The sequence below is a fragment of the Eschrichtius robustus genome, chromosome 13, assembly GCF_028021215.1.
Source record: "Eschrichtius robustus isolate mEscRob2 chromosome 13, mEscRob2.pri, whole genome shotgun sequence".
Taxonomy (NCBI): domain Eukaryota; kingdom Metazoa; phylum Chordata; class Mammalia; order Artiodactyla; family Eschrichtiidae; genus Eschrichtius; species Eschrichtius robustus.
Genome location: NC_090836.1, coordinates 81,398,798 through 81,425,484, shown reverse-complemented (window position 1 = coordinate 81,425,484; position 26,687 = coordinate 81,398,798). Strand labels below are relative to the sequence as shown.

The window sequence follows — 26,687 nt, the reverse complement described above, 5'->3', positions numbered from 1 at the left end:
CCAACCTGAGTCGACCTGACCTTGTAGTCCCCGCCCCCACTGAACCCTCCACTCTAGGAGGACTCGGGCCCCCCCCTTCTGAACACCCCATGATGCTCCATCTCCGGAGCCTTTCCCTCACATCAAAATCTTTCCAACCTCTCGGGCTGAGGATGGCCATGCCCCTTCCCACCCAGCCATGGAATTGTTTCTTGCTGGGTTTCGCTTTTCCACTTTACTCCCCCATAAGCATCATCCATTATATTAAGGAATTCATATGCTTTTTCCAATACACATAACAAGTATTTTCCTTAACACTGCATTCCTGGGTTGGCCTGCTGGGTGTGTTTTAATAAGCAGTTTTTTTCACTAGGACCGTATGTATGCTTGTGCAGCCATTCATTAATTCATTCACTGATCACCTACTATGAACCAGTCACTACGCTAGATCCTGCGGACATGACCAGGCCCCTGCCCTCTACCAACACACAATCTAAAGGGAAAGACAGTTTGATTGCAATGCTATAGAGGCTATCATAGAGGGATGGGAGCCTGGTGTCGGGGGAGTGACTAGCTCTGATTTCCCACTTAAGAGAAGAGAGGGCAAGCACTCCAGGCAGACGAACAGTGCTGCAAGGCCTGGAGCAGCAAAAACAAATGGCGATTTTGAGGCACAGTGTGAAAGTCCACGTGGCTAGGGTCTAGACCACAGCCCTTCTCAGACTTGAAAGGGCATACAAATACCTGTGGGCTTGTTAAGACCAGATTGTTTCAGCAGGTCTGGAGTAGAACTGAAGTTCTGCATTTCTAGCCAGCTCCTATGAGTTGCAAGAGCTTACAGGACACTGGCCTGGGAGGACTAAGGCAGTTCCGGGTGGGTATCTTCTTCTGCTTTCATTCAAAAAAGACATGAACACTACTTGTGTAGAGTGAATATCTCCTAGAAAGAAAATAGGAAGTGCTTCACCTTTTTATTCCATAGGTATAACGATATACTTCTACATGGCTTGGGTTCCAGGACAGACCTAATCTTTAGCTTTGGCCTTTATATGTATCTCCTGCATCCCGAACTCCCACCATCGACTAGGAGACCGGTCATAGGGGAGGCGTCACCCACAGCAACTCGTGCTTCCCACACTCCCCTCACGGCTTCTTCGCCAAGCACGTGAGGAGCAGAGCTCCAGATACCCCACGTTACTAGCCAGTGATAGCGATGTGCCCTGTTACCCTTAACCTTCTGACAAGGGGTATCTTGAGTTGATCTATGTTGAATACAGTAAAGCCTCATTGGTTCAGGCTCTATTAACTTGAAATAGGTGATAATATGGGTAGTTAATGTTTACTTCTCTAGTCATTTCTTCATAAATAGGACAAAGTTTTATCATGCAGTTGTGATTGTAAGAATGATCAAAGCGTTTAAAAACATTTCAAGTAAACACATGGCTTTAGAAACACCCATTTATATAATCATCCTCTTTTTCTTTATGTAATCCACTTTCTTCTGTAATTTGTTCATTTCCTAAAAGGTTCTAATAGACAACACCACTGATTGGCTTCCAGGGCTGTAAACAACAACAATAATAGTGACAGCAAATATTTATTGAGAGCTATAGATTTTTTTATACATTTGTAATGTGAAGAATCAAAAACTTTAAAACTTTTTTAAAAATTACATTATTGGATTTGGTCAAAATGCATCCATTACAAGAAGGTCCCTGTACTTGTGTACAAAATGACAAGTCTTGAGCTCTGCTGTGAAGCTCTACTGCAAGGGTTGAGAAGAAAACCGAAGAACACCCTCCCTCAGAGGACCCTAAGGCATTCGAAGAGCATCTAGAAAGACAAACTGCGTGGGGAAAAGAAAAACTATTTGCTTATTATAGATGGCTACATTTTAGCTTAGTTTGTGGCATTTGACTTGGATTTCCCACTTCCTTCCCCAATTTTCAGTAAATATAGTTTAAGAATTGAAATTTGAAAAGTAGAAACAAAATGGGAATTTTAAGCCATGTCTACCTATTTGCCAATCTGCATTTCCCCACAAAGGCATTTCTGTGATACTGCATCATATTAATCTGCAGAATATTTATAGAAAATCTTTGTGAAGTAATTTAATCCTTTGAGATTATCATCACAAATGGTTTACTTGCTTATACGTCCAGGTGCACATGTTAAAATAAGTGAATCCCCTGGGGTTTTCAAGTGGGTAAACAAAATACAGAAATAGATTTAAGTGACATCATTCTGGTAAACTACTAAGGTATTTTAACTTTTAATATAACTGTACTGACTTACACAGTAGAACCGTGTGCTCTTTCCTTACAGATCAATCATTTTTTATAGATGACTTTTCCTTTAGCTATAACATAATCAATTAATTCGTGATGGCCTCCAAACTGGTAAATCAAATGCTCCCATCTAGAAAGAAATCAAACATAAATGGATACAAGTCAAAATTATCACTCTGTCAATAAATGCTAATTTTTGGGCTTCCCTGGTGGCGCAGTGGTTGAGAATCTGCCTGCCAATGCAGGGGACACGGGTTCGAGCCCTGGTCTGGGAAGATCCCACATGCCGCGGAGCAACTAGGCCCGTGAGCCACAGTTACTGAGCCTGCGCGTCTGGAGCCTGTGCTCCGCAACAGGAGAGGCCACGATAGTGAGAGGCCTGCGCACCGCGATGAAGAGTGGCCCCCGCTTGCCGCAACTAGAGGAAGCCCTCTCACAGAAACGAAGACCCAACACAGCCAAAAAAATAAATAAATAAATAGATAATAATTAAAGGTGCTAATAATTAAAAAATAAAAAAATTAAAAAAAAATAAATGCTAATTTCAAAATACATTCTCTAAAAATTTGTTTACACTTAGTAGTTAATATTCGACCTTTTTAAAAAGTGGTAGAGTACCATGATAATTAGTCTATGATAAATCCAATATTGTTTAATGATATTAAGTATTTGTTCGTAAAATATTTGATTCACATTAGAACAATGACTCTAGATCAGTGCTTCTCAAACTTTAGCATGTATCTTTTTCACCTAGAAGACTTTTTAAGACAGAGATGCTAGGCCCACTCCTGGAGTTTCTGGTTTGGTAGACTGTCCAAGAGGCCTGAGAATTTGCATTTCCAGCAAATTCTCAGAGGATGCCCTTGCTGCTGGGACTGCACTTTGAGAACCACTGTTCTGGACTAGGAGTTGGCAAACTGTGGTCTGTGGGCCAAATCTGGCCTGATGCTTCCTTTTTATTGTTCTTGAGCTAAGATCGTTGTTTTTTTGTTTTTTTTTTTAATTAATTTATTTTTTATTTATTTATTTTTGGCTGTGTTGGGTCTTCGTTTCTGTGCGAGGGCTTTCTCTAGTTGCGGCGAGTGGGGGCCACTCTTCATCACGGTGCGCGTGCAGGCCTCTCACCGTCGCGGCCTCTCCTGTTGCAGAGCACAGGCTCCAGACGCGCAGGCCCAGTAGTTGTGGCTCGCGGGCCCAGTTGCCCCACGGCATGTGGGATCCTCCCGGACCAGGGCTCGAACCCGTGTCCCCTGCATTGGCAGGCGGATTCCCAACCACTGAGCCACCAGGGAAGCCCCAAGCTAAGATAGTTTTGTTTGGGGTTTTCTAAATTATGACTTAAAATGAAAAACAAAGACAATAATATTCTGTGACATAAAAATTATATAAAATTCAAATTTCAATGTCCATAAATAAAGTGTTATTGGAACAGTAAAAAAAAAAAAAAAATTTTGCTTTAGTTAAATGATGCATGAATGGTAACATCAGCATCACTTTCGATAGAGACAATGGCTTATGACCCTCGAGAGTAGAATTATGGAGCCACTCTCTTCTGTGGAACATGAGGTCCAAGGCCTGGCAGAGGCTTGCTAGGGTCCAGACACCATAGGATTCACAACTTTAAGACTTAGAACAATAAAACTCAACTTGTTACACTGGAGACCCAGGAGGCAGCAGGCTGTGAGTGAGTAATACAAAACAAGAGGCAGGAAAACTGAAGCAAGGCTTTTGGGATCCAGCAGGAATGAGAAGTCAGAGAGGTAATGAATCAGCACCAGGATGACAAGCCAGAGTTGGGACCTTCATGGCCCAACACAAGCAGAAAAGGTCAGAACCCAAGAAGAAAAACAAACACAGGCCAGAGGGCACAAGTCCAAAGTCCAGGTAAACAGAGCAGAAACCTGGAGATCTATGAAAGATATAAGATGGATGAAGAGACCAGAAAAGTTGGTCTACCCTGCAGTTTAGGACCTGGAGGGAGACTTTTTGCTTAGAAAGGGGTGACACTGAGAAGACAGGGTAGCTGCTGAGCTTATACAGAGCCTGACACTAATAATGAGTGGAAAAGGGATTTAAACCAAGTCTCCATATTACAGTGGGTGTACAATAAAATGGCTCAGCTGGGAGAACACTCACCTGGATGAATTGATGATAATGAGATCTCCCTGTTTTCCTACTTCCAAAGATCCATGAGTGTGAGACTTTCCCAGGGCATAAGCGGCATTGATGGTGGCAGCAGCCAAGGCCTCGGGCATGGACATTCTCATGTTCACACAGGCCAGATGCATGACCATCGGCTAAGACGGGAAAAGAAAAGCATTGGAGAAAAGCAACAAAACAGCAGCTGCCACCTAGGACATTTCTCAACACAGCACAACAAATAATGATAGTTAAATGTATAAGTGGAGCTGACTAAATTAGTATGAGAAAAAAGTGAAATTTACATTTACACGTAAAGATTCTTATGCTTTGGGAAAGATTCGTTTATTATAGAGATTACTTACCCACCCACCCCCTATATGTATTTAATATTTATTTATTACTTTTCAAGGCCACTTACTGTGTAAGATGAAGCTCACCTCCACACTTACTTACTAAAACTTACTAAACTTCTTGGAGCTTATGCAATTCTGAGAGGGGAAATAGGTTACTGTAAAACCACAATGCCCAAAGGCTGCGTCAAAGCATAGTATCAATAGAACCTTCTCTCTCCTCTCTCAGCCTGGAGGCATTCAAGTGGCACAGAAATATCCAATTACACTGCTGTCCACACTCTTTTCTTGTTCCACAGGAAAATCTTTTCAGATCTTTGAAACATTTTAACAGTTAGTGAAATATTTTTAAATTATTTATATGCTTGGTAGAAGTTTCATAGACTATGAAAGGCACGTTAAAAGTAATTACCATTGAAAAACAATACGCATTAGGGTTGAAATCGCTGCCCAGAGCGACTATTACCCCTTCATCTAACATTTTCCTGGCTCGAGGTTGCTTCAGTCTAAGGAGAGGGAAAAAAATGATGTCAGTCTCTAGAAGTGGAACTTTTGAAGAACAGATGTTCAGAGTTGAAGCAGACTTAAGATATCCAACCCCTTCGTGTTCTGGAAGAAGAAACAGAAACTCAAGATTAAGTGATTAGAGGTGGCGTCCAGCAGAACCCCAGGACTCCTGATTTTTATCATCCTGCTTTTGAAATCACTTAACTATAGCTAACTTTTTAAATTTGGGATTATCATGACAATCTTTATACATATTCAGACATTCTTGCGAAGGGAGAAAACTTAAAATTGTTTTCAAATGTAATAAACTTTTTTTGATTCCCAAATATAAACAATGAGGTTTAAATAATGCTTTCTAAATTAACATTTTGCAATTTTTTGTTCATATCTCTCCCTCTCCTTTTTTGGGGGGGAGAGGGGGTCTCAAACATTATTATAGGTCCTTCAAATTTCTGAAGGCCCAAGAAACTAATATGTAAAATATTTGTGCTCCTTCCTGGATTGGGTATCTCCCTGACCTCCTTGCAAGCTTTTTAAAGTAACTGCTCTAAGAGGCAGTTCAAAGGCCTATCTACTATCACCAGGCTTTACTGGAACAAACAGTTAATTTTCCTGGCAGGTTGGGCTTTCTCAGACAGGTATTCTAAGGGGGCCTGGGCTCATTCTAGGGAGGCATCGTGGAGCTGTTAGAAACTATGCCAGTGTTTGTTCAAGTCTCATAATGTTGGGGAAGGTGGGTAAACAAAATCATTTGTGCTAAGAGTCTGTAGGTTTATAGGCAAGATTGAGGCTTATTGGAGAGAGGGGCTCAGAGGAGCCTGAATAAAGTTTGGTCAAGGAGAGACCTCCGCTGGGAAGCCTTCCCAGTCACCTTGTTGGCCCTCATTTCCTCTGGCTTCCCCAGCACCCCACACACCTCCATTTTAGAGACAATAGCTACTGTTTCATGACAATGATAGTGGACTGGTGCTCAGCCATTATGAACCTGTACTGCCCAGGAGTTGTCTTTAGAAAAAGCTCCTGAGGGTAACCCTGACCCCTCCTTTGAGACCCTACTCTAGCCTTCAGTTCAATTTGATTGATCGGTTGGTTGTAAAGTATTGAGACTACTACAGCTGCCCCTCTGCTGGAAAGTCCAGCAGGGGCTAAGGATCACTGAAAGGATGATTTCTTTTTCTTATAATTTGTCCCAGCACCCAGTCCTGCCTCTGGCTAATTAATATTTTTGATTGAATGAATGAATGATACTGTTATATTCTAGGAGTGTACTAAATACGGCAAAGAATAGAATAACTTTGGGCTTCCCTGGTGGCGCAGTGGTTGGGAGTCTGCCTACCAATGCAGGGGACATGGGTTCGGGCCCTGGTCTGGGAGGATCCCACGTGCCGCGTAGCGGCTGGGCCCGTGGGCCACAATTACTGAGCCTGCGTGTCTGGAGCCTGTGCTCCGCAACAAGAGAGGCCGCGATGGTGAGGGGCCTGCGCACCGCGATGAAGAGTGGCCCCCGCTTGCCGCAACTAGAGAAAGCCCTCGCGCAGAAACGAAGACCCAACACAGCCATAAATAAATAAAAATAAATAAAAATTAAAAAAACAAAACAAAACACAGAGGCCCCCATCACTGCTCATGAAACCATTGTTTAAAAAAAAAAAGAATAACTTTATAGCTGTGCTCAGAATAGGTTTTATTTATGTTTTATACAAAGTCCACCTAAGTTTGGCATTCGAGGCTCCCCACAAGCTGAGCCCACACTTCTTTCAGGGCCTCCTTTCTCATCCCTGCCCTACCCAATACTGCCCTCGAACCACTGGGGTTTTCTATTTGTACATTTCTGAGTCTGCCGTTCTCCTTGCCTAGAATATCCACCCCTCCCTGAAATGCATTCATATTCCCAGGCCCAGCTCACATCTCGCCCACCCATGCTCACTTTCCCTGGCCACTCAGCCAGAAGTGATTATCCTTTTCATTACCTCTATAGGTCTTACTGTCTATTCATTTATCATGTTTCATATGCTTAGACTGCAAATTCCATGAAGGACCATGTGTGTCTGATTCACCATTGTGTCTCTAGTACCAGCACAGTGCCTAGTATTAATAGCTGATCGATTATGTTTTGTTAAAGGAATTCTTTAATTTTTTATTATTGTGTTTGCATTGCACTTCAGTTTTATTTTCTCCTCAAAATACAGGGACTTCTTGGCAGCCTCAATGAAAAGCATATGGTATCTAACACACGGAGATCAATAAAACTTGCCTGGTCATTAATTCAGCCAGTCATTCTAAAACCATCCCATTAGTGAAAACTCTGTGCCACGTACTAAAGCCTCAGAGTCATCCTTGAGTCGTTTCTCACAGGCCACATCCAACCCATCAGAAAATCTTGTTGGCTCCCCCTTAAAACTATATCCAGAATCCAACTCATTTTTATATCCCTCTGCTACCACCTTGGATCCAAGTCACCATCATTGCTTGCTAGGATATTTGTTAAGACCATCCTAACTGGCTTTCCTGCTTCTACCCTCAAGCCCCTTAAAATATATTCTCTTCCTAGCAGCCAGAGGGATTTTTTAGAAAAATAAGTTAGATCATGTCGCTGTGTTTTTAACCACTCTCAGTGGCTTCCCGTGGGCTTCCTGTCTGCACCATGAACTCAGCCCTTCAAGAACTGCCCCTCTTTCTGGCCTCGTCTCCTATCTCTCCCTGCCTGGCTTGTGCCTCTCTGGCCTCACTCTGTTGTTCCTCAAATACTCTCAGTGCATTTCTACCACTGCGCTCACCGTCCATCCACTCAGAACACTCTTCTAGTTATCCCGGCTCCTTCCCCCAGATATGGCTTGCTCCCTCACTTCCTGGAGGTCTCTGCCCAAATGTCTCCTCCTCCGAAAGCCTTCCCTGACCACCCTAAAAACACAGCACCCTCCCCTCAAACACTCTATCCTCTCGCCTCACTTGGATTGTTTTCACAGCACCAAGCATCACCTGACATTTTCTATGTTCATTGGTCGGTTTGCACATTGTCTGTCTCTCCCCATTAGAATGTAAGCTCCTTGAGGACAAGACTCTGTTTTACTTGTGGCTGGATCCACAGTGCCTAGAACAGTGCCTGACAAGTAGTGGGCCCCCAACACGCATGTTGAATACAGAAATTAATCAAGGATTGGGGGTACAGAGGTGACACTTGCCCTTGAAGCATTCCCAGTCTACGACAGGCAGTTTCCAGGACCACTTAAAATAGTGTTTCTCTGCTAGGACAATGTGTGAGAGAGGTGGGTGAAGCAGAGATACAGAGTGAGGAAAGGGTAGACGTTAAAATTGCCCTGCCGGTCACTCTGATGGCCTCCCCTCCCTTTCCCGAACTACTTAAGGAGGAAAAATATATGTATGTACAAGGCAGTAAAATTATAAAGGGGGCTCCAGATAAACTAAGGTGAATGTGTCCTGAATAAATTTAAATATTATACACAAAGATGCATAAAATAATGATTAAAAGAAGCCCTTGAGTGGCATAAGGCAATGGTTATTCTGGAAATGAGAGTCAAGAGAGTTCAGGGCGCAGCGGGGAAACCTGCAGGTTCCTCCTGATGGAGAGATCAGAGAAATACAGAAACAGAGAAGCCAGAGAAGAGCGTGGCCTTCTCTTTGGTTGCCCCTGTCATCCAAACAGGATGCTAAACCCATCTTGTGGTGACAGCACGTGGCAGCTGCCACTGGCATAGGGACAAAGTTCAGACTTTTAATGCTGAACTGCCCTCCAGCACCACAAGTCGCAGATTTTTGCTCTGTCTTAAGAGATTCAAGGTGAGTTAAAGGAATCCTTTTCTTTTGTAAAAACGTATTCCTTGGGTGGTGGAAAATTAACCAGATTAAGTCTTGATTGATGACTCTGACGACTATTGAGATTTGCAAGAAAAGCAGCTGATCATACTGAGAATCGTTATTGATGGATATTTCCTGACGGTAACCTACATTATGTCTACTCTTTAAGAGAATAGTAATGAGAGAAATGTATAATATTTTATATACATGTGTATAAAATCATAATACATTTGAAAAAAGCACTGCAATATTCCTTTCTTCTCCCTTATAAAAGTTACTTGAACCTGTTTTTCCAATCCCTCAGGCATAAAAGATGGACTACATGGGCTCAATCCATTGAGGGCACACGGCCAAAGCCCCAGGGAGATGCCACAAAGTATACTTAGACATCTCCTCTTTCCTCCCACTCCCAGGATTTATGAGGATTATGGTCCCCACTTGTATCCTCTTAGAAAGCAGCTCATTCAGATTCAGAATACTGTGAAATATCCCTAATATCTTATGCATGTTTTTTAAAGTATAAAGCCTATATCACTATTTTCTAATTATAAAAGTAATGCATATTGCTTTTTAATTGGAAAATTCCAAAAATGAGGAAGAAAGAAAAAGAAAGCGCCACTCTCCCCAGTAATCCCACCACTCAAACACAATTTGGGTCTAAGCTCCTTCCTCAGGGTAATTCATTACAAATATCATACCAGTATTAGCATCTTCCATGAGCTAAGTTTTCCTGATCTGCATTTTTAAGGGATTTGTAAGGGTGATGAATATTTGGGCATCTTGGAAGTCTGTGTCTCCACAGCTTATACTTGCAGCTTTCATGTTGGGGGGAGAAACAACCTCACCTCAGCATGTAGGCCGTGGTGGGCAGGAGGACAGCAGAGCACCTGGCCGCTGCCATGGCAGCAATGCCTTCGTCACTCACTTCTTCCAGGTGACTGATTGCCTGGGCTCCCAGTTCCACCCCGAGCTAAGCAGAATGGGCAGAGAGACAGAGAGAAGTTTCACCAACAGCAACAACAAATCGATAACATGCCAGCAAATGGTTTTTCCTGCAAAAACAAACAGCACTCTATTATTAAGATTTCTTGCCAACTACCTCTCATGAGCACAAGCTCGGTGATCTGAAGTGGGCAGTGTTGTGAAGTGGATCCAGAGATATTTAGGAGGAGAATCGGGAGGGCTTGCTGGTTAGCTGAAATGCAGTAGGTGAGGGGGAGGGAGGAGTCAAAATGATATCCAGGGCCTCAACTTAGGCAACAGATGGATAATGGCATCATTCACTGGGGCAGGAAACACAGGCAAGATTTGGACGTGATATTAAGAGATCATATTGGACGTGTGGTGGTCGAGACACCTGTAGAGTATCTACATCTGTATTTATGCCCCAAGGGCAGTTGTTTAGGTAGCTCCAGGGCTTAGAGGAAAGAGCTAGACCCCCAACTGCAGGGATTTTGTGCGTCTTACTGCTGAATTCTCAGTGCCTAGGAGAGTGCCTGGCACACAGCAGATACTCAAATATTTGTAGAAAGCATGAATAAATTAATCTGGAAAAGACATACAGATTTGAAAATCATCCTGTGGCTATTAATGGTATGCTCCACTAAAAGTCCTCTGGATGTTGCCACAGAAAGACCCTAGAAGCTACATGTGGAATTAACAGACTGAGCTAGGGTGGCTTTGCGTGCCAATCAAAATAGGCTGTGAATTTAGTAAATGAGATCACAAAGGTACTTCTTTTTTCTACTAGTATCACCAGAAGGAAATAATAAAAATAAATGATCAGCAGAAGAGTCTGGGATTCCAAGGCTCAACCGCACCAACCTGCACATATTTCAAACAAATGTCCCCATTCTCTATCTTTTCAGAAGGTTACTCCTTCCTTTGAACAAACTCATTAAGTTTTCCACAGCACGAGTGTTGACAAAGGAAATGCATAAAGGTCACCCATACCTCAGCAGCCTTCATTGGGTGGAGTTCATCCCCATGGAAGTTAATCTGTAACCCTACATCTTTCCCACTTTGAAGAATCCTTCTGGTGGAATCGAGATCAAAGACGCCCTTCTCACAGAACACATCTATATTGTCAACGTGTATTTCCCCATTTCTGCCAAGTTCCTTCAGCTTTGGGAGGTGGTTATTGATGATGTCATCAGCGGCTTCAGCAGCAGTTTTTCCTCTGAGGGAAGAAGAAAGTGAGATTACCGTGGGCAAGTTTGTTTGCTTTTTTTTTTTTAATTGGAGAAAGGGTTTTTTTGGCACTTGGAGAACCTGAGAAATTGTAGGTAAATGACCCCAAGCCTCAGAAAGGTGAAGAGAAGATCAAAGCTACAACTCAGGACTCTTAGCAATCAGGATGAGCCTACACAGCAGAGGTATCGATAAGACTTCTGTATACACTGACCCTATAGGCAGAGACTCAGATGGTTCATCCATTCTGGCACATCTGGGTTGCCTTGGGAATGCCTGGCTGAAAAATTGAATCTTCTTGTCAAGGACACATAGAGGACATCCTGGATGCTTCCCTGACAACCCAACCGTGAGCCCCTTACCTGGGCCAAGCTATTACCCTGACTTTTTCTTCCTCCACACTGTTTCTAGAAGCATCTGCCTAAGGCTTTCTGTCTCATCAGACATAGGGGAGGAAGATAGTAGGAGGCCCTGAAATTCTTTCTAAGATTCTGGGGTAGTTACACATGAGAAAGGTCTGGGCTTTTGAAGTCAGACACAGAGCTGCGCCACTTGCTAGCCGTATAACTTTGGACACAGGATGTAGACGTCATTTGGTATCCTCTGGGCCTCAGACTTTATCTTCGGGGATCAAGATCAGACCTCAGAGGCTCACTGGCAGATGGAGAAATTTTCTGTAAAACTTCAGCCTTGTATTTGGCACACGGAAGGCTCTCAGCAAAAACCATCTGGGTGGGTAGACAGAGGTGGACTCTGAGGAGACAGGTACTTATATATGCTGTTTCTAATTCTCGAGACAACCATATAGGATAAGGGTGTTATTTAGCTGATTTACAGATAAGCAATTAATGTTCAGAAGAGTTAAGTGATCAAAACTTAACTCAAAATCACCCAGCTGGAAGTAGCTAAGCTAGACTCGAACCCAGGTCTGGTGTCCCTCCAAAGCCTGAGACTTTTCTGCCATGTCACATTGTCTTTCCTACTAAAAAAAAAAAAAAAACAACAGACTATAATAGACAGGATATCCCAAAAGTCTTAGTGCAGTTTCAAGCCATAATAATTTCAGAAGTATAAATGCTAAAAACATACAACAAACATCATTGGAAATATTAAGTATTTATATTTCTTTTCTACTTAGTTCTGTAAATTTTTCATAATAATTTCAATGTTAATTTTTTTAGTTCCTTTGATTAAAGATGGTAAATGAAATATTAACATTAAAATTTTATTTGTCAAAGTTCACAGAAATAAATGTAAACATTTTTTAAATGATTTAATTATTAATATGATTTAATTAAATGGGCTATTTACGTGATTAAACCATTTTTGTAAGCCTGCAGCATTTATTATCTAAGTTAGTTATCACAACTTAAAACTGCACTAAGACTTTAGAGACACCCTGTGAATTTTCAAGTCCTGGATTTCTTTTGGATCGTTTGGTTCTGGGACTGCAGGCCTTCTGATCTAGTAATTCCGGGACAGATGAGATGCAGAAGCAGGAGGGGAGAGAATTCTCTATAGCAAATCCATACAGGAGGAACCTTTTAGATAAAGAGGAAAGCTGAAAAAAACATTTACAGCAATAAAACAAAAATGTTTGCTGCTAAACAAGCAAACAGATGAACAAAAATAAAAACCTCCCTAAATCATCTTGACTTCAAGATTTGATCTACCTCCCATGGGGTGTTACTCAATTCCTGAAGTGCCTTTGTGCTCACTGTCATGGGAAACTATTTAAATTAATATCTGTCATTTTAAAGGACCTATCAGGGGAATTTCTTTTTGTTAACCAAGAGTTTTGAACACCTCCTCTTCCTTCACTATTAAGGGACTTGCAAACGGATGGGTCTGGTGGGGCCCATCTTCCTAAACCCACGTGTGTGAGATGCCTGAAGGTTAGAATCAGAGCACCTTTCCAAAGGCTCTACTGGTCCCTCTGCAAGAGCTAATGTGCTGGTGCCCCTTTACTGCCTGGAGAACGCAGCCCCACTAAGGCACCACATGAGCCCTTCTGCGTTCTCACTACCCTGAGTTAAACCCCGGTCCCTTCGGCTGAGGTTACTTTGGCACCGAGTGAGCCCCGCAGTAAGTGGCTGAGATGCCGATGTCCAGCTCCCGCCGGGCGCGCTCAATCACGCGTAGCATCTTGAGCTCCGACTCCAGGTTGAGGCCGTATCCGCTCTTGCACTCCGCCAGCGTCGTCCCCGCCCTCATCATGCACCCAAGCCGCTGCCGGAAGGAGCTGAACAGCGCCTCCTCCGAGGCCTGGCGCGTGCGCTCCACCGTGAAGTTGATCCCTCCTCCAGCCTGGTGGATATCCATGTACGTGGCTCCTGCCAACTGAACACACGGTTCACCCTTAGGTCTGCAAAACGCAGGGAGGTTGCAGGCAGGTCTACAGAACCTACGTACAGGGGTGATATTCGACATGACTGACAATCGACATGGCACAGGCACCAACCGATCAGGAAGGATGGTGGGGCACACAGCTCTGGAAGTCCCTACTCTGCCAGGGTGGTGGGGAGTTACAGGGGTCAGAGGTGTTTCAGGAAGGGACTGGGGTGGCAGAAATGGGAGATGTGGGGAGGACTTGGGGCCTCAGGCTAGCGACAGTTTACCAACAGGTACAAAAGTATTTCGGTATTTTAACAACCCAGTCAGTCCCGGTGTGTACCAGCTAGTCTCAGTACCTATGAGAAAGCAAAGCTTAGGCGATTAGGGACCTCACTGTGGTTATTCAAGTCCCCACTAGGAGACCCAGAGCATTTCCACCCCTCAGTATTTGGCCACCTAGAGTTTCGGGCCTGACCTCTGTCACTCAAGCAAATAAAGAGGCTCTTTCTGGGATCCCACTGGACCCCTGTTACTCTGGGCAGCAAGGAGTGTGTGGTGCAAACAAAGTGTGCCGGCCTGGGGGGCTCCCTTAGTCACACCCTTCCCTTCTGTTCTTAATTCTGTCACGTTCAAGTTATTGCAAACTCGAGCTTTTAAGGAAAGTTTCAATGGTTTTATAATAAATGATCTTCGTTCATTTCGTGTTAAAAAAAAAAAAAAAAACCTGATGGGTTGGGCCCTGTTTGCATCACTTTCTGCATCATAGAATGAGAGAATTGGACCGTAAATCTCTAAGGTTGATTTTTGGCTCTGAAATTCAATGATTTAATAAAGCCTTAAAACCAGTTCTAGATTGTTGAGAAAGGTAGACAATTTTTGAAGAAATTTTTTCTTTTTCTGAAATAATCCAATTTAGCTGTTAGGCTGCACAGGTTTTTAAAAAACAGTGTGAAGAAAAGACATGGAGGGAACAACCTGAAAAGGCTACGTACTGTAGGATTCCAACTCTATGACATTCTGGAAAAGGCAAAACTATGGAGACAGTAGAAAGATCAGTGGTTGCCAGGGACTGGGGGGAGAGGGGGATGAATAGGCAGAGCAGAGAGGATTTTTTGGGCAGTAAAATTACTCTGCATGGTACTACAATGGTGGGGGCATGTCATTATACATTTGCCCAAATCTAAAGGATGCACAACACCAAGAGTCAACAGTAACGGAAGCTATGAACTCTGGGTGATAATGATGTGTCAGTGTAGGTTCATCCATGGTAACAAATGTACCACTCTGGTCAGGGATGTTGAAAATGGAAAAGGCCGTGCTTTGGGCAGGGGGCAGGGAGCAGTGGTATATGGGAAATCTCTGTAGGTTTCATTCAATTGTTCTGTGAACCTAAAACTGCTCTAAAAAATAAAGTCTACTAAAAACAAGGAAATAAACAATGTGAAAATGGCTCAAACCAGGGATTTGAGGGTTGACTGCAGCTAATTAATGACTGACAAAGACTACAATTTATATTTCTTAATAAGTCTCATTTTTCTGGAAAAAAAGCGGGAACAATATAAGACATTTTATTTTTGTGATTAATAATATGTTTTTCCAAGTTTGACCCCAAAGAATGGTGATTTTCAAACTGTTTCCTGGAGTCCCTTCAAAGGCTACCAAGGGATGGAATGAGGAAAAGAAAAGAGAGGAGAAATTAGTGAGCAAAGCAGGTCAGCTCTATTTTAAAAGGAGGATTCGGCAGCTAAAACATCTTGAAAACTATTATACTTGAAATGACTGATAGCCCTGGGCACAGTATAAAGATTTGGTACCAAGCTATAAATTGGTTAATTTTGTTGTAATTTATTTCCATAGTCCAAGCCAGTAAAAATATCCGTTAAAAAGACATGTAGGGCTTCCCTGGTGGCGCAGTGGTTGAGAGTCTGCCTGCCAGTGCAGGGGATGCGGGTTCGAGCCCTGGTCTGGGAAGATCCCACATGCCGCGGAGCAACTGGGCCCGTGAGCCGCAATTACTGAGCCTGCGCATCTGGAGCCTGTGCTCCGCAACGAGAGGCCGCGATAGTAAGAGGCCTGCGCACCGCGATGAAGAGTGGCCCCCACTTGCCATGACTAGAGAAAGCCCTCACACAGAAACGAAGACCCAACACAGCCATAAATAAATAAATAAATAAATTAAAAAAAAAAAAAAAAAAAAAAGACATGTAGACATTTGTTGTAAAGCCTAACAGCCTACAAACTCTAGAAAAACACGTCTATATTTGTGCTTTATTTTGATTTGCCATTGTTTATTGCAGTTACCTTCATCGCAAACTCATGAACTCTTTCACCAGCCCATACTGGATGTGTGTGTGCATCCACTAAACCTGTAATCAATAAATCAAATCACGTTTAAAGTTAAGAAACAGAAAGCACTTAGACAGCAGGCAGACTCTACTATACGGTTCTTAGGAAAGCATGATGGTGGTCAGCCATCTTGGAGGAGGGTGGAGAAGGGAGAATTTGTCTGTGTGGTTCCCAGAAGACTCCCTGCATGGTTGGTCTAGAAGGCTCTAATGGAGGAGTGTGACTCAACATGATGAAAATATCCCCTAAAGAAATACAGCTCCTTTTGCCCAATAAATCCATGCTCACCAAGCAACCTTTTAAAACAGGATGTCAAATCTATTAGCTGAGCAAAACCAAGGACTATATGACCAAGGAAGAATCTGGGTGTGAAAAAGAATAACACTATCCCTACACTCAACTTTGAGCAGGAAAAGTATAAAAGCAGAAAGATGAATCTTTCTTTAAGAAAGAAAAATATTTTAATTCAAGAGAAACTATAAAATGGTCACTTGAAACTTTTGTTTATCCCGGTACAATTTGGTAAAGTCTGTCCTTCCAGAACATTCAAAGTGCCTTATGGATTAAATGGCTCATTAGTGGTTCTGATCGGAGTAAAATCAAAAGTCCCTACCATATATTCTCTACCATATTCTGCTCTTTCTCATGAGGTTTCACCCTGACTTTCTCTCCTGACCCCCAAGGGCCAGATAGTAGAAGCTCTGTCAGACGCGCACAGCACGCAAGTATAAATCCTAGCCTCTGTGTTTGCGCAGAACTCAAAATTTGTGAAATTTGTTTCAGAGGATGACATAAAGCCATAAAACATAGAAAATGTAGGAGATGATGGCTAATAAACTGATTCTGTTATCAATCACTAAAGATACAAATGAACTTCAGTGAAATCTCTAGGGTTTTTTGATTTATGTTTTTTCTGCCTGGAGATGGGTCCTTTGTTTCATACTCTATACAAATTTAGAGTATATTCTGGAATTACAGAGAGCAATTTGCTGTCTTTGCCTCCCCTATGCCATGGATTAATAAAATTCTTCCAACAGCTTTTGAAACCAAACCCAGCACAGCTGGTTCTCTTCAGCATATGAGTGGGAAGAAGTGGAGTGAATGAATGCGTGTGATTCCCAGCTTGCCCTTTACCTGTTTAGAGATCTTGGGTAAGATATTTCACCCCTAAACATCAGTGTTCTAATCTGCAGTGTGTAGATAATGATACTTACCTTACAGGGCAGTTTGGTTTCATTCAACATGTAAGTGCGTTTGTAAAGCGGCTAGACATTTACTAGTAGAAATTCAATAAATGGTAGCTATTATATTTTCATATTATTGTGAGACCTTGTTTAAAACAAGCTACTACTCTTCCTCTTTACACTACTAAAACTGCTTTCAGGGCTTTACTGAAAAAGAGGTTAATACCTGGCAAGATGCATTTCCCGGTACAGTCAATTCTTTCTTGAAATGTTTCTTCTGAAAACTGTTTTTGGATAGCATCAGCAGGACCGATGGCTTTTATGAACCCATCTCTGAATAAAAATCAAGAGATTATTACTAACTTTGGGGGAAATATTGTGAAAATTTTGACCGATGATCATGTTATCGATGCCTTTTGGTGTCAGTCAATATTTATTGTATTTCCTTCTTGAGCATGTGTCTTTGGAAATTGACTCTAGCCACATGCAAGGCAAAAAGTCAAATCAGGTGTAGCAGAGATTGCTAATTGTTCCCCAAGATCAATGTTCCCTTTTCCCACAGTGCTAGATTCCTAAATTTTAGCTGGAGGCATGACCACCCAGAATAAAGACTACCTTTCCGTGTCTCCCATCAGCCAGGTGTGGCCATGTGACTAAGTTCTAGCCAATAGGATCGTTTTCTCTGCCTACTTCCTACTGGCTGGAATGTAGACACCATAATGAGAGATGGCACAGCAATCTTGGACACTGGAGTGCCTGTGAGCAAGAGGGCAGTGCTCAGCTGAGCAAGACAGTAGGGGTCTGGATCCTCAGAACTCCGTGGAGTATGGCCATCAACTAGCCCTAGGTTCCTACATCCATGCAATTCTGTTAACTCATTTTAACAAATTTTTGACGGTAACACTGGGAATGTTTTTATTCCTTCGTTAATTAAAAACAAACACACACAAGAGTCCCTAAAAGCTGGGCTCTTACACAACCCTAAGCAGCCTCAGATAAGGGATGAGACTTGTGTAATCGCAGTGCCATGGGCTCTCCAATTCAGATGGGCACCCAACCCCCATTCCCACTCGAAGTCCACCCTTCCAAACTTTGGCTGTTTTTTTATTCTCAGAAGTTTAAATGAAAATAACTGAAAATGTGCTCTCTTTCTGGTGGCTGAATCTTAATTATCTATCACCCCAAACCATCGCCATCTAAACGTTTTCTGTGGTTCTCAAGCTTTGGGGTGCAGACGAAGGGGGTGGGAGACGTGCTTTGTAAAAATTCAGATCTCAGAACTCCACCCATAGAGATCCTGATTCAAAAGACCTGGGGATAGGTGGGGACGGGGTGGAGGGGATTGGATGAAGGTAGTCAAAATGTACAAACTTCTAATTAGAAGATAAATAAGTACTAGGGATGTAATGTACAGCATGATAAGTATAATAAACACTGCTGTATGTTACTTATGAAAGTTGTTCAAACAATAAGTCCTAGGAGTTCTGGTCACACGGAAAAAAATTTTTTCTACTTCTTTGAATTTGTATCTATATGAGAGGATGTTCACTATACTTACTGGTGGTCATTTCATGATGTATGTAAGTCAAATCATTGCGCTGTTCACCTTAAATCTATACAGTGCTGTATGCCAATTATATCTCAGTAAAACTTGCAAAAAAGAAAAGGATCTGGGGATGGGGGGGGGGGGTGCGGCATCAGAAGTCTGTCTTTAAAAAAAAAAATCTCAGGCCGTCTGAGGCAGGTGGTCCCCCGTCCGCACTTCAAGAAGCATTGGAGAGAACCCCTACGCCTTCAGATTGCTGCAATTATATTTTATCAGCAGAGGCGGGATCTTGATGCTCCCCAGTGGAATGTGCAGCTTGAGAGAGGTTTCTTCAACTGAATGACAACCGGAGGCGGCCAAATACATTAGCAACAGGCGCCTAAAAGGCAGGCGTGCCAATGACTCCCTGGGTGCGGAAAGGCTGTTACCGCGTTCCCCTCCACAGCGCACAAGTCACAGAAAGAGCACCAAGCTGGGCCTTGGCTGACCGGTCCCCCCAGCACACGACCCGGGGCGCCCGCAGCTCCAGAGCGCGCGGCCACTTACGTGCCCACCACCAGGCTGGCGCCTTCCAGCACCGCCAGGCTGCGCAGCGCGTCCCGCGCCAGGAAGCGCTCGCCGCGGGCGCACACCAGCACCACTTGCCGCGCGTTCTCCAGCAGGAGGCGGTGGCCGCCCGCCATGTCGCCGCGCACCGCAGGTCTAGCGGAGGCTGCGCGGCTCTCGCCGCGGGCGGCGGCAGTGGGTAGAGGGGGCAGGTCCGCAGGCGGCGCCGCTCGGGGCCAGCAGGGCGGGGCGGGGCCAGCAGGGCGGTCTTAGCACCTGCCAGTCCAGACCGCCTGGGATGCGCGCCTCCCCCCACTATCGAGCCGGCAATAGGAGCATCAGCAATGAGAATGATGATTAGTAATAAACGTTATAATGGAATCTTCTCTTTCCTGGTCGCTTTGTCATGCTCTGGGTAAATGTGGTAGAGAGTCCTGTCCCCACTTTACAGGTAAGGAAACTGCGGCTCAGCGGAGGGGAGAGAGAAAGGCGGGCTGCGACGATCACGTGACCTGGCGGAAGGGAGTCACCGAGGGCGAGGGGGCCCGGAGGGGGCAGAATGGGGGAGGAGGGGGACCTGGGTAGGGGCAGGGGCCGGAACCTGGGACGGAGTCCCGGGAGGGGACAGAGTGGGGAGAAACCTCTGCCCAGAAACTCGCGGCAGGCTGGGACTCGGGGGGCCGCCCTCAGAGGGAACCCGGGGATGGGGAGGAGAGGGGGGGCGGGTGGCGTCGCTCCAGGGTCCGCGCGGCCGAGAGTACGGTGGCGGGTGCCGCACACTTTGCGGTTGGCCCTCTCCGCTCCCGGATTCCCTACCACACGGTCCCCGAGATGAAGGGGGAGCGGGGTAGGGGAGGATAGAGCCGAGACTAAAAAATCGATTGGCGCCTTCGCCCATTTCCCCCTAACGCCTTCCTGAAGGATAGGTTGGAATCGCTCCTGAATGCAAACTCGTCGAGGTAAGATTGGTTTCAGCTCAGTGTCGCCCACCGCAACTGTATCCGGTGGGACCTGACCTCACCAAGATTGGAGACCAAATTAAATTTGTTTAAGGAAGATGGTCTGTAATTCTTAGCCACATCTCTGCCTGCCTGTCAGTTGCTGTGAATACACTGGCAGGCACTGGGTTTGGAGTTTCTCAAATATTTTATTTTGTTTATACACTTTTATTAGAAGCTCTGTGTTAGGCCTGGTAGGACATTCAAAGATAGGAAGGCCCTTTCCCTGCCCAGCAAAAACTTTACAATCAAAAGGAAGACACTTTATGGACGCAAATAACATATGATAAAAGAAAGCTGCTGCCAGCAAACCCACAAAATCTAAAAGTCCATTTTTTTGTCACTATAAAGCCATTTAAAAACGAAGAACAGAAAGCAAAATCTCCTTTAAATGAACACAATAAATACGAATATACTTAAGCTTCATATTATGGCCATGAAAGAGACAGATCAGACAGGTAGGAAAGAGAGAAGAAAAAAGAAGAGGGGGGGAGAATTAAATAGATAATGTGAATAAAAGAGACCCTAAAGGGGGAAAAAATTCATAGATTACTCACAGCTCAGACACACAATCAGAAAGAGATGTGAGTCTTTCACAGTTTTAAAAAGAAAGGTATAATATATACAGAGAAATAATACTATAAGAGAAGTATAAAATCCAAACGGAACTTTTTGGCCAACCCATAGAAAAGTGGAAAACTGGGGCTTCCCTGGTGGCGCAGTGGTTGAGAATCTGCCTGCTAATGCAGGAGACACGGGTTCGAGCCCTGGTCTGGGAAGATCCCACACGCCACGGAGCAACTAGGCCCGTGAGCCACAATTACTGAGCCTGCGCGTCTGGAGCCTGTGCCTCGCAACAAGAGAGGCCGCGATAGTGAGAGGCCCGCACACCGCCCCCGCTCGCTGCAACTAGAGAAAACCCTCGCACAGAAACGAAGACCCAACACAGCCATAAATAAATAAATAAACAGTGGAAAATAGAAACACATAAAGTCACTAATTCATAGAGAAATATTAACATTTTGTTTATAAAATTTCTGCTGAAGACTTGACTCTGCTACATTTTGCAATTATAGGCATATTTGCAGATTTTGCAATTAGAGGTATAAACTAAGCATGGGGTGAAATTATAGGAACATAGAAGGCTTTGGGGTTCAGTAAACTTGTCGTAATCACACTTCTGTAACTTATGAGCTATTTGACCTTGGGCAATTAATTTCTCTAAGCCTCATTTTCCTCATCCATATCATGGGGATAATTGATTCTACTTTATGGACTTGTTTGAGCTTTAAATAAGATGAAATGTAAATCACTCAGCCCAGTGCCTAGCTCTAAAGAAGTATTATTATTATTATTATTATTACTATTAGTTTATTTTAATCCTGCTATTTGTCTTGCTGGTCAATTAAGTTAAAGATTTGATTTCAACCAATAGTCCTTCAAAGAATATACCATGTTCTTAAAGCTTACAAGCTCTTGGTAAGTCTAAAAGAAATCATACTTTTTCTTCATGGGAATTTATATCTGTGGGTGAACTGAGTGTATCCGATTACAGTCCAGATAGACAACATTCCCCCAAAAGCCCCTGCAAACAAGAAGTTTGTAGAAGCAAGGAGGTTAAGGGTGGACTTCTCTCCTCCGGTCACTGTTAAATAATTATAGAGGGGTGAGGATAACACATTTTTCCTCAGAAATAACCAGCATCCCTGTACACTTTTTGGTTTACAAAGTACTTTTCACATCATGGGACTCAAATTGGCTGATTTCTTTCCCCTACTCTTCCTTCCTCTTGAACTCCAGTAATATTTTCAGTTTGCAAAAGGTGCAGTCAGAAATGTCAACAGAAAAGCCCATACCAAATAGCTAGCTTGACGCTAGCAGGTCCTTAAAGGTCAAGCTGAAGGTAATTTCCTCACCATCACGCTCTGCTTCTGACCTCGTGAAAAGAGGCGGATCACAGAGCAGGCCAAGGACCTAGTGGCCCCCGGCTTTCCTGTAAATAAAAAATTGCTAGTGCTGGTCTCCACGCACTATCCCAGGACACAGTTCACAGCCCTTTCTCCTAGTATTTGTCCAAGTGGGCGGAATGAGGTGGGAAAAACTTGAAAGGCATTGAGTCTGAGAGAATCTGTCTAAATCTTCATTTGCACGTGGGGGACAAACAGAGCTTTCTATCTCCTAATGAGAGAATCTGCAAATCCATTTTCACTGAATTGTAGAGAGAGTTGTTGAGAAAATCAAACACAAACTGCTTCAGATAACATGTGCTAGATATTGTTATTGTGAATTCATTTAGAATTGGTCTAGGACTTTAGGTTTGGACACTATAAAACCCCATTCCTCTTTCTCCACTTCCATAAAGATTGGAATAATAAGAATCAGCCCTAAGGTGAGTCAGATTCCCCAAATTTGTATGGATATTGGTGGTCAATTCCTCTCAAAGGACTGGGTTTCAATAACTTTAAGTCAGGGTTCCTTAGGAAAGCTAGTTGTCAGTTACCTCTCCTATTCTTTTCAAGTGCTGTGGTTATTCACAAGACAAAGTGGACCAGAAAGAGGACAGATCTGGATATCTACTCTGAAAAAAGTATAAGCAATTATTTCCTTATCAGTCTATCATGAGTAGGCACTTCCCATACATTATCTGTGCTTGGAAATTGCAACAAGGCTGTAAGAAAGGTATTAGTATCCATACTTGATAGAAGCAGCAGCTAAGGTGCGCTGAGTTTACTCGGGTAGGCCTAAGAGAAAGAGCTGGGTGGAGTCAGAGGCAGGATTCAAACCTGCCTGTTCCCAAAGGCCAGGGTCTTTCCACAGTGCCATTCGTGCTGCCCCTACGATGACACGCATCAAAGGACCTGACTCAGCCTTTTCTATAATGTAGTGACCACGTGTGATTGCATAATGTTAGAATAATGCAAGAATTAAACCAACCAGCATGGTGTTCACTTGGAAGAACAGTATATTTTATACCCACATCCCCTTAGATCTCTAATATTGATAGATACCTCAGACTTACCATGTTCTAAACTGAAACTTTGCTCTTCCCACCCACCCCTTCCCCCAGAGACAGCCTTCTCTGTCTCTGTTGATGGCAACTTCATTCTTTATTTCCTGGGCTCTTTATCTCATACCCCACATCCAAACCATCAGCCAGTCATGTAGTCTCTACTTTCCAAATATATATAGAATTTGACCGCCTCTCACCACTTCCACTACTATCCCAAGAGACCCGACAAGCTCTTGCCTCTTAATGGCTGTAACCTCCCAACAGGTCTCCCGATTTGACCCTCAACCTCTGCTATAGTCTCTTCTCAGCTCAGCAGTCAGAGTGATTCATTTAATGATCTTTATTCCACTGAGTAAATGACCTACAGGGCCCTTGTTGTCTCTTTGACCTTGGCTGTCAATCCCCTTCGTTCACTGTGCTTAAGCTCCACTAGTTTCCTTGCTGTTTCTCAAACACACCAAGTATCTTCCCTCCTTGGAGTGCTTTCTCCATGAGCTTACACTTATATAACACTTACTGTGCTCCTGATGCTGTCCAAAGGGCAGGACATATGCTAACTCCCCTAACAATCCCACAAGGTAGGTGCTATTCTTACCAACTCTTTTGAAAGGTGGGGAAATTGAGGGGTGAGGATGAAGGAGCATAATGAGAGCCCATGCTCTTAATCACAAGCCTGTGCTGCCTCTAAAACTGATGGCTTGCAATCACACACCACCATTTTCAATCCCTGGTTTTCTGAGCTCTTTATCTTTTTCATCCATCAGAAGTTGGATTTGTACATGTATTTTAGATGTGAATTTGCACACATTTGCTGTGCAATCCAACAACATTTTCCCTCTCGTTTGGGTACAGAGCCTTTGTTTAGTCATTCTGCTATTTTTATTTTGCACAACAAAGACATTCACCAGCTTCTACTTATTTTTCCTGGTTGGTACACCATATTGGTTTAGTTCGGGAACTTTATGATCCCTTCCTAAGCATAGCTGGTTCTCTTCTTCTCCTTTACGTTCATCACCAACCCTTCATTAATCAATAGGGGGATTAATACATATGGAAATACAGAAGTATAACAACTTCTAGAGACTACTGATTCTCTTTACATGTACTATGAATTACCCAAGAGATGGAGTAAGAGCAGACGTCTGCCATTAGCAGTTGGCTTAGAGGAATGAGAACTTCCAGTTTTTCTATGAGTGAAAAAGTGCCAGAACCCATGGATAAAGATGTTTATTGCAGATAGACTTTTAGGATAAAGGGAATGAGAGTAGGGATGAGGAAGGGAGTGAATTTAAATAGATAGAAGGATTGAAGAGGGGGGGAAATGTGACAAGAAAGAGGTGAGCAGAATCTTAAGGGTGGGGATGAGTGCTGAGCATAAATTTAAGAAAATCTCCTACAAATCTTTAGTATTAGCCATCCAAGTTCCAAATACATCAACCCAAAAGATTGTTATCAATTTTTCACCAACCTTTCTTTTCTACCTGTCAGAATGAACCTAATGCCTGTGAAAAAACTTCAGTAATCTGGAAAAGTATAGTATCAATGTTGTAGGTTTTTATTAATATTTTCTCTTTTATACGCTTTAACATAGTTTCTTTTTCTCCTGTTCATCTTTGTGTTTATAGTCACTAGGAGTAAAATCACAGGCTAATTAGTAATTATTAGCACCTGGTAGCTCCCACTTACTGAATTCATCCTGTATTCTAGGCATCCTGCTTGGTTGTTTATGTACAACCTCACTGAATCCTCATGAAAGCCTTAAGAGGTGGAACTGTTATTCCCATTTTATGGAAGGAAACTGAGGCTCAGAGATGCTAAGGGATTAAAATGTAGGCTCCATGAAAACAATGGTTTTGTCTTTTTTTGTTGTTGTTCTTTTAAAAAAAAATTGCCCTCTCTCCAGCACCCAGAACCGTGCCTGACACACAGTAGGCACAAATATAGTTTGAATGTTAAATGAACTTGCTTACACATCTGTAAGTACCAAATCAAGATTCAAAATCAGATTTGTCCACTCCAAAGTCTGCATTCCTGATCACCTGCTACAGTGCTGCTGGGACATTTGGGTCTTAAAGGTGACTCATTGAGATTACAGAGGCTTATGTCAATATTTAAACGGGCAGGACTTCCCCTGGTGGCACAGTGGTTAAGAATCCTCCTACCAATGCAGGGGACATGGGTTCGAACTCTGGTCCAGGAAGATCCCACATGCCGCGGAGCAACTAAGCCTGTGCGCCACAACTACTGAGCCTACGCTCTAGAGCCCGCGAGCCACAACTACTGAGCCCATGTGCCACAACTACTGAAGCCTGCGCACCTAGAGCCCGTGCTCCACAACAAGAGAAGCCACCGCAACGAGAAGCCTGTGCACCGAAACAACGAGTAGCCCCCGCTCACTGCAATTAGAGAAAGCCCACATGCAGCAACGAAGACCCAACACAGCCAAAAATAAATAAATTAATTAATTAAAACAAAAAAAATTTAAACGGGCAGCCTGGGATAGGATGTTTTGTCCCATTGTTCCTGTCGTGAGCACATCCTTTTATATAAACTCCTGGATATCCTTTTTCCCTCAAATGAAAACATCATTGCTATTTTTTTCATTGTAAAAATTACATAAGCTCATTGAGAAATTTGAATGATACAAAAAATATATATAAAAATCTGGACAAGGATTAGGGTGAGGCAAGTGAGGTACTTGCCTTGGGTGCAAAATTTACGGGGGAGGCAAAAACTCAGCAATCAGAATAAGCAACATTTTAATTCACTATTGTAAGAAATTAAAATTAATGCAAAAAATCCATGATGAACAAAATATCAAAATTTTAAATAAAGACAAGATCAGTGGGCTGGGACAAAGGTGTGGCAAGTAAGGCACTCACTCTCAGGGTCATACAAGTACAGAAGCAGATCCATGGTTCGGATTTCATGAGGTTTGCTTTGCTTATTACTAGAAGTAAAGGTTGATTACAAAAAATTTTTTAAATCCTAATTAGAATGAGGGGGAAAAATCTAGAAATGCTTACTAACCAATTCAGCTGTGAGATGATGGTTTTCTGCATGTGTTCTATAGTTTGAAAGTATCCGATATTGAGAAAAGATTCAAGAAATGGGAAGCCTGATTTTTTTTAATGTCTACTGGGGAGGTCCATTTGCTCTCAAGTTTTCAGTTCCACAGAACCAATCCTTTCAAATCGGTGGAATCTCCAAGAGACCTGCATTTTGAGCAAGACGAGATCGTGAAAATAAAACCAGAACACTTTCCAGTCCCTTGTTTGTGAAGTTTATGTTTAATCAAGGTTGAACGTTCCTATCTTTGTGCTCAGCTTCGTATGAGAAGGAATTGAAAACTGGCACAATCCTTCAGACAAAAGAACTTGAAGTTGCTTGTTTAACGAATTAGTAATGAGAAAAGGGCTTGTTGCAGATGATAATTTTATATGCAATCACT

The 26,687-nt window shown here is 43.1% G+C and overlaps 2 protein-coding genes across 3 annotated transcripts in view; one reads left to right on the top strand and one right to left on the bottom strand.

Moving 5' to 3' along the window:
- Positions 1-270: 270 nt before the first annotated feature.
- Positions 271-19,409, bottom strand: AMDHD1 (amidohydrolase domain containing 1). 2 transcript variants are annotated; one of them, XM_068561482.1, is made up of 10 exons: positions 19,229-19,409; positions 17,363-17,469; positions 15,908-15,972; positions 13,335-13,612; positions 11,036-11,261; positions 9,928-10,052; positions 5,172-5,265; positions 4,404-4,564; positions 2,275-2,397; positions 271-919 (listed from the first exon to the last, which is right to left on the bottom strand). In XM_068561482.1, the coding sequence occupies exons 1-9, from the start codon at positions 19,363-19,365 to the stop codon at positions 2,310-2,312; spliced, it is 1,281 nt and encodes a 426-aa protein (XP_068417583.1). In that variant the 5' UTR covers positions 19,366-19,409; the 3' UTR covers positions 271-919; positions 2,275-2,309. The 2 variants fall into 2 exon arrangements, with proteins under 2 accessions (XP_068417583.1, XP_068417582.1); XM_068561481.1 differs by lacking the exon at positions 271-919 and having other exon boundaries at positions 1,455-2,397.
- Positions 19,410-19,473: 64 nt separating this feature from the next.
- CCDC38 (coiled-coil domain containing 38) overlaps positions 19,474-26,687 on the top strand; it is a 43,970-nt gene continuing 36,756 nt past the window's right edge. The window contains exon 1 of the mRNA XM_068561421.1: positions 19,474-19,679. Within this exon, the coding sequence (XP_068417522.1) occupies positions 19,635-19,679 (45 nt within the window). The 5' untranslated portion in view covers positions 19,474-19,634. The remainder of the gene's footprint in view (positions 19,680-26,687) is intronic.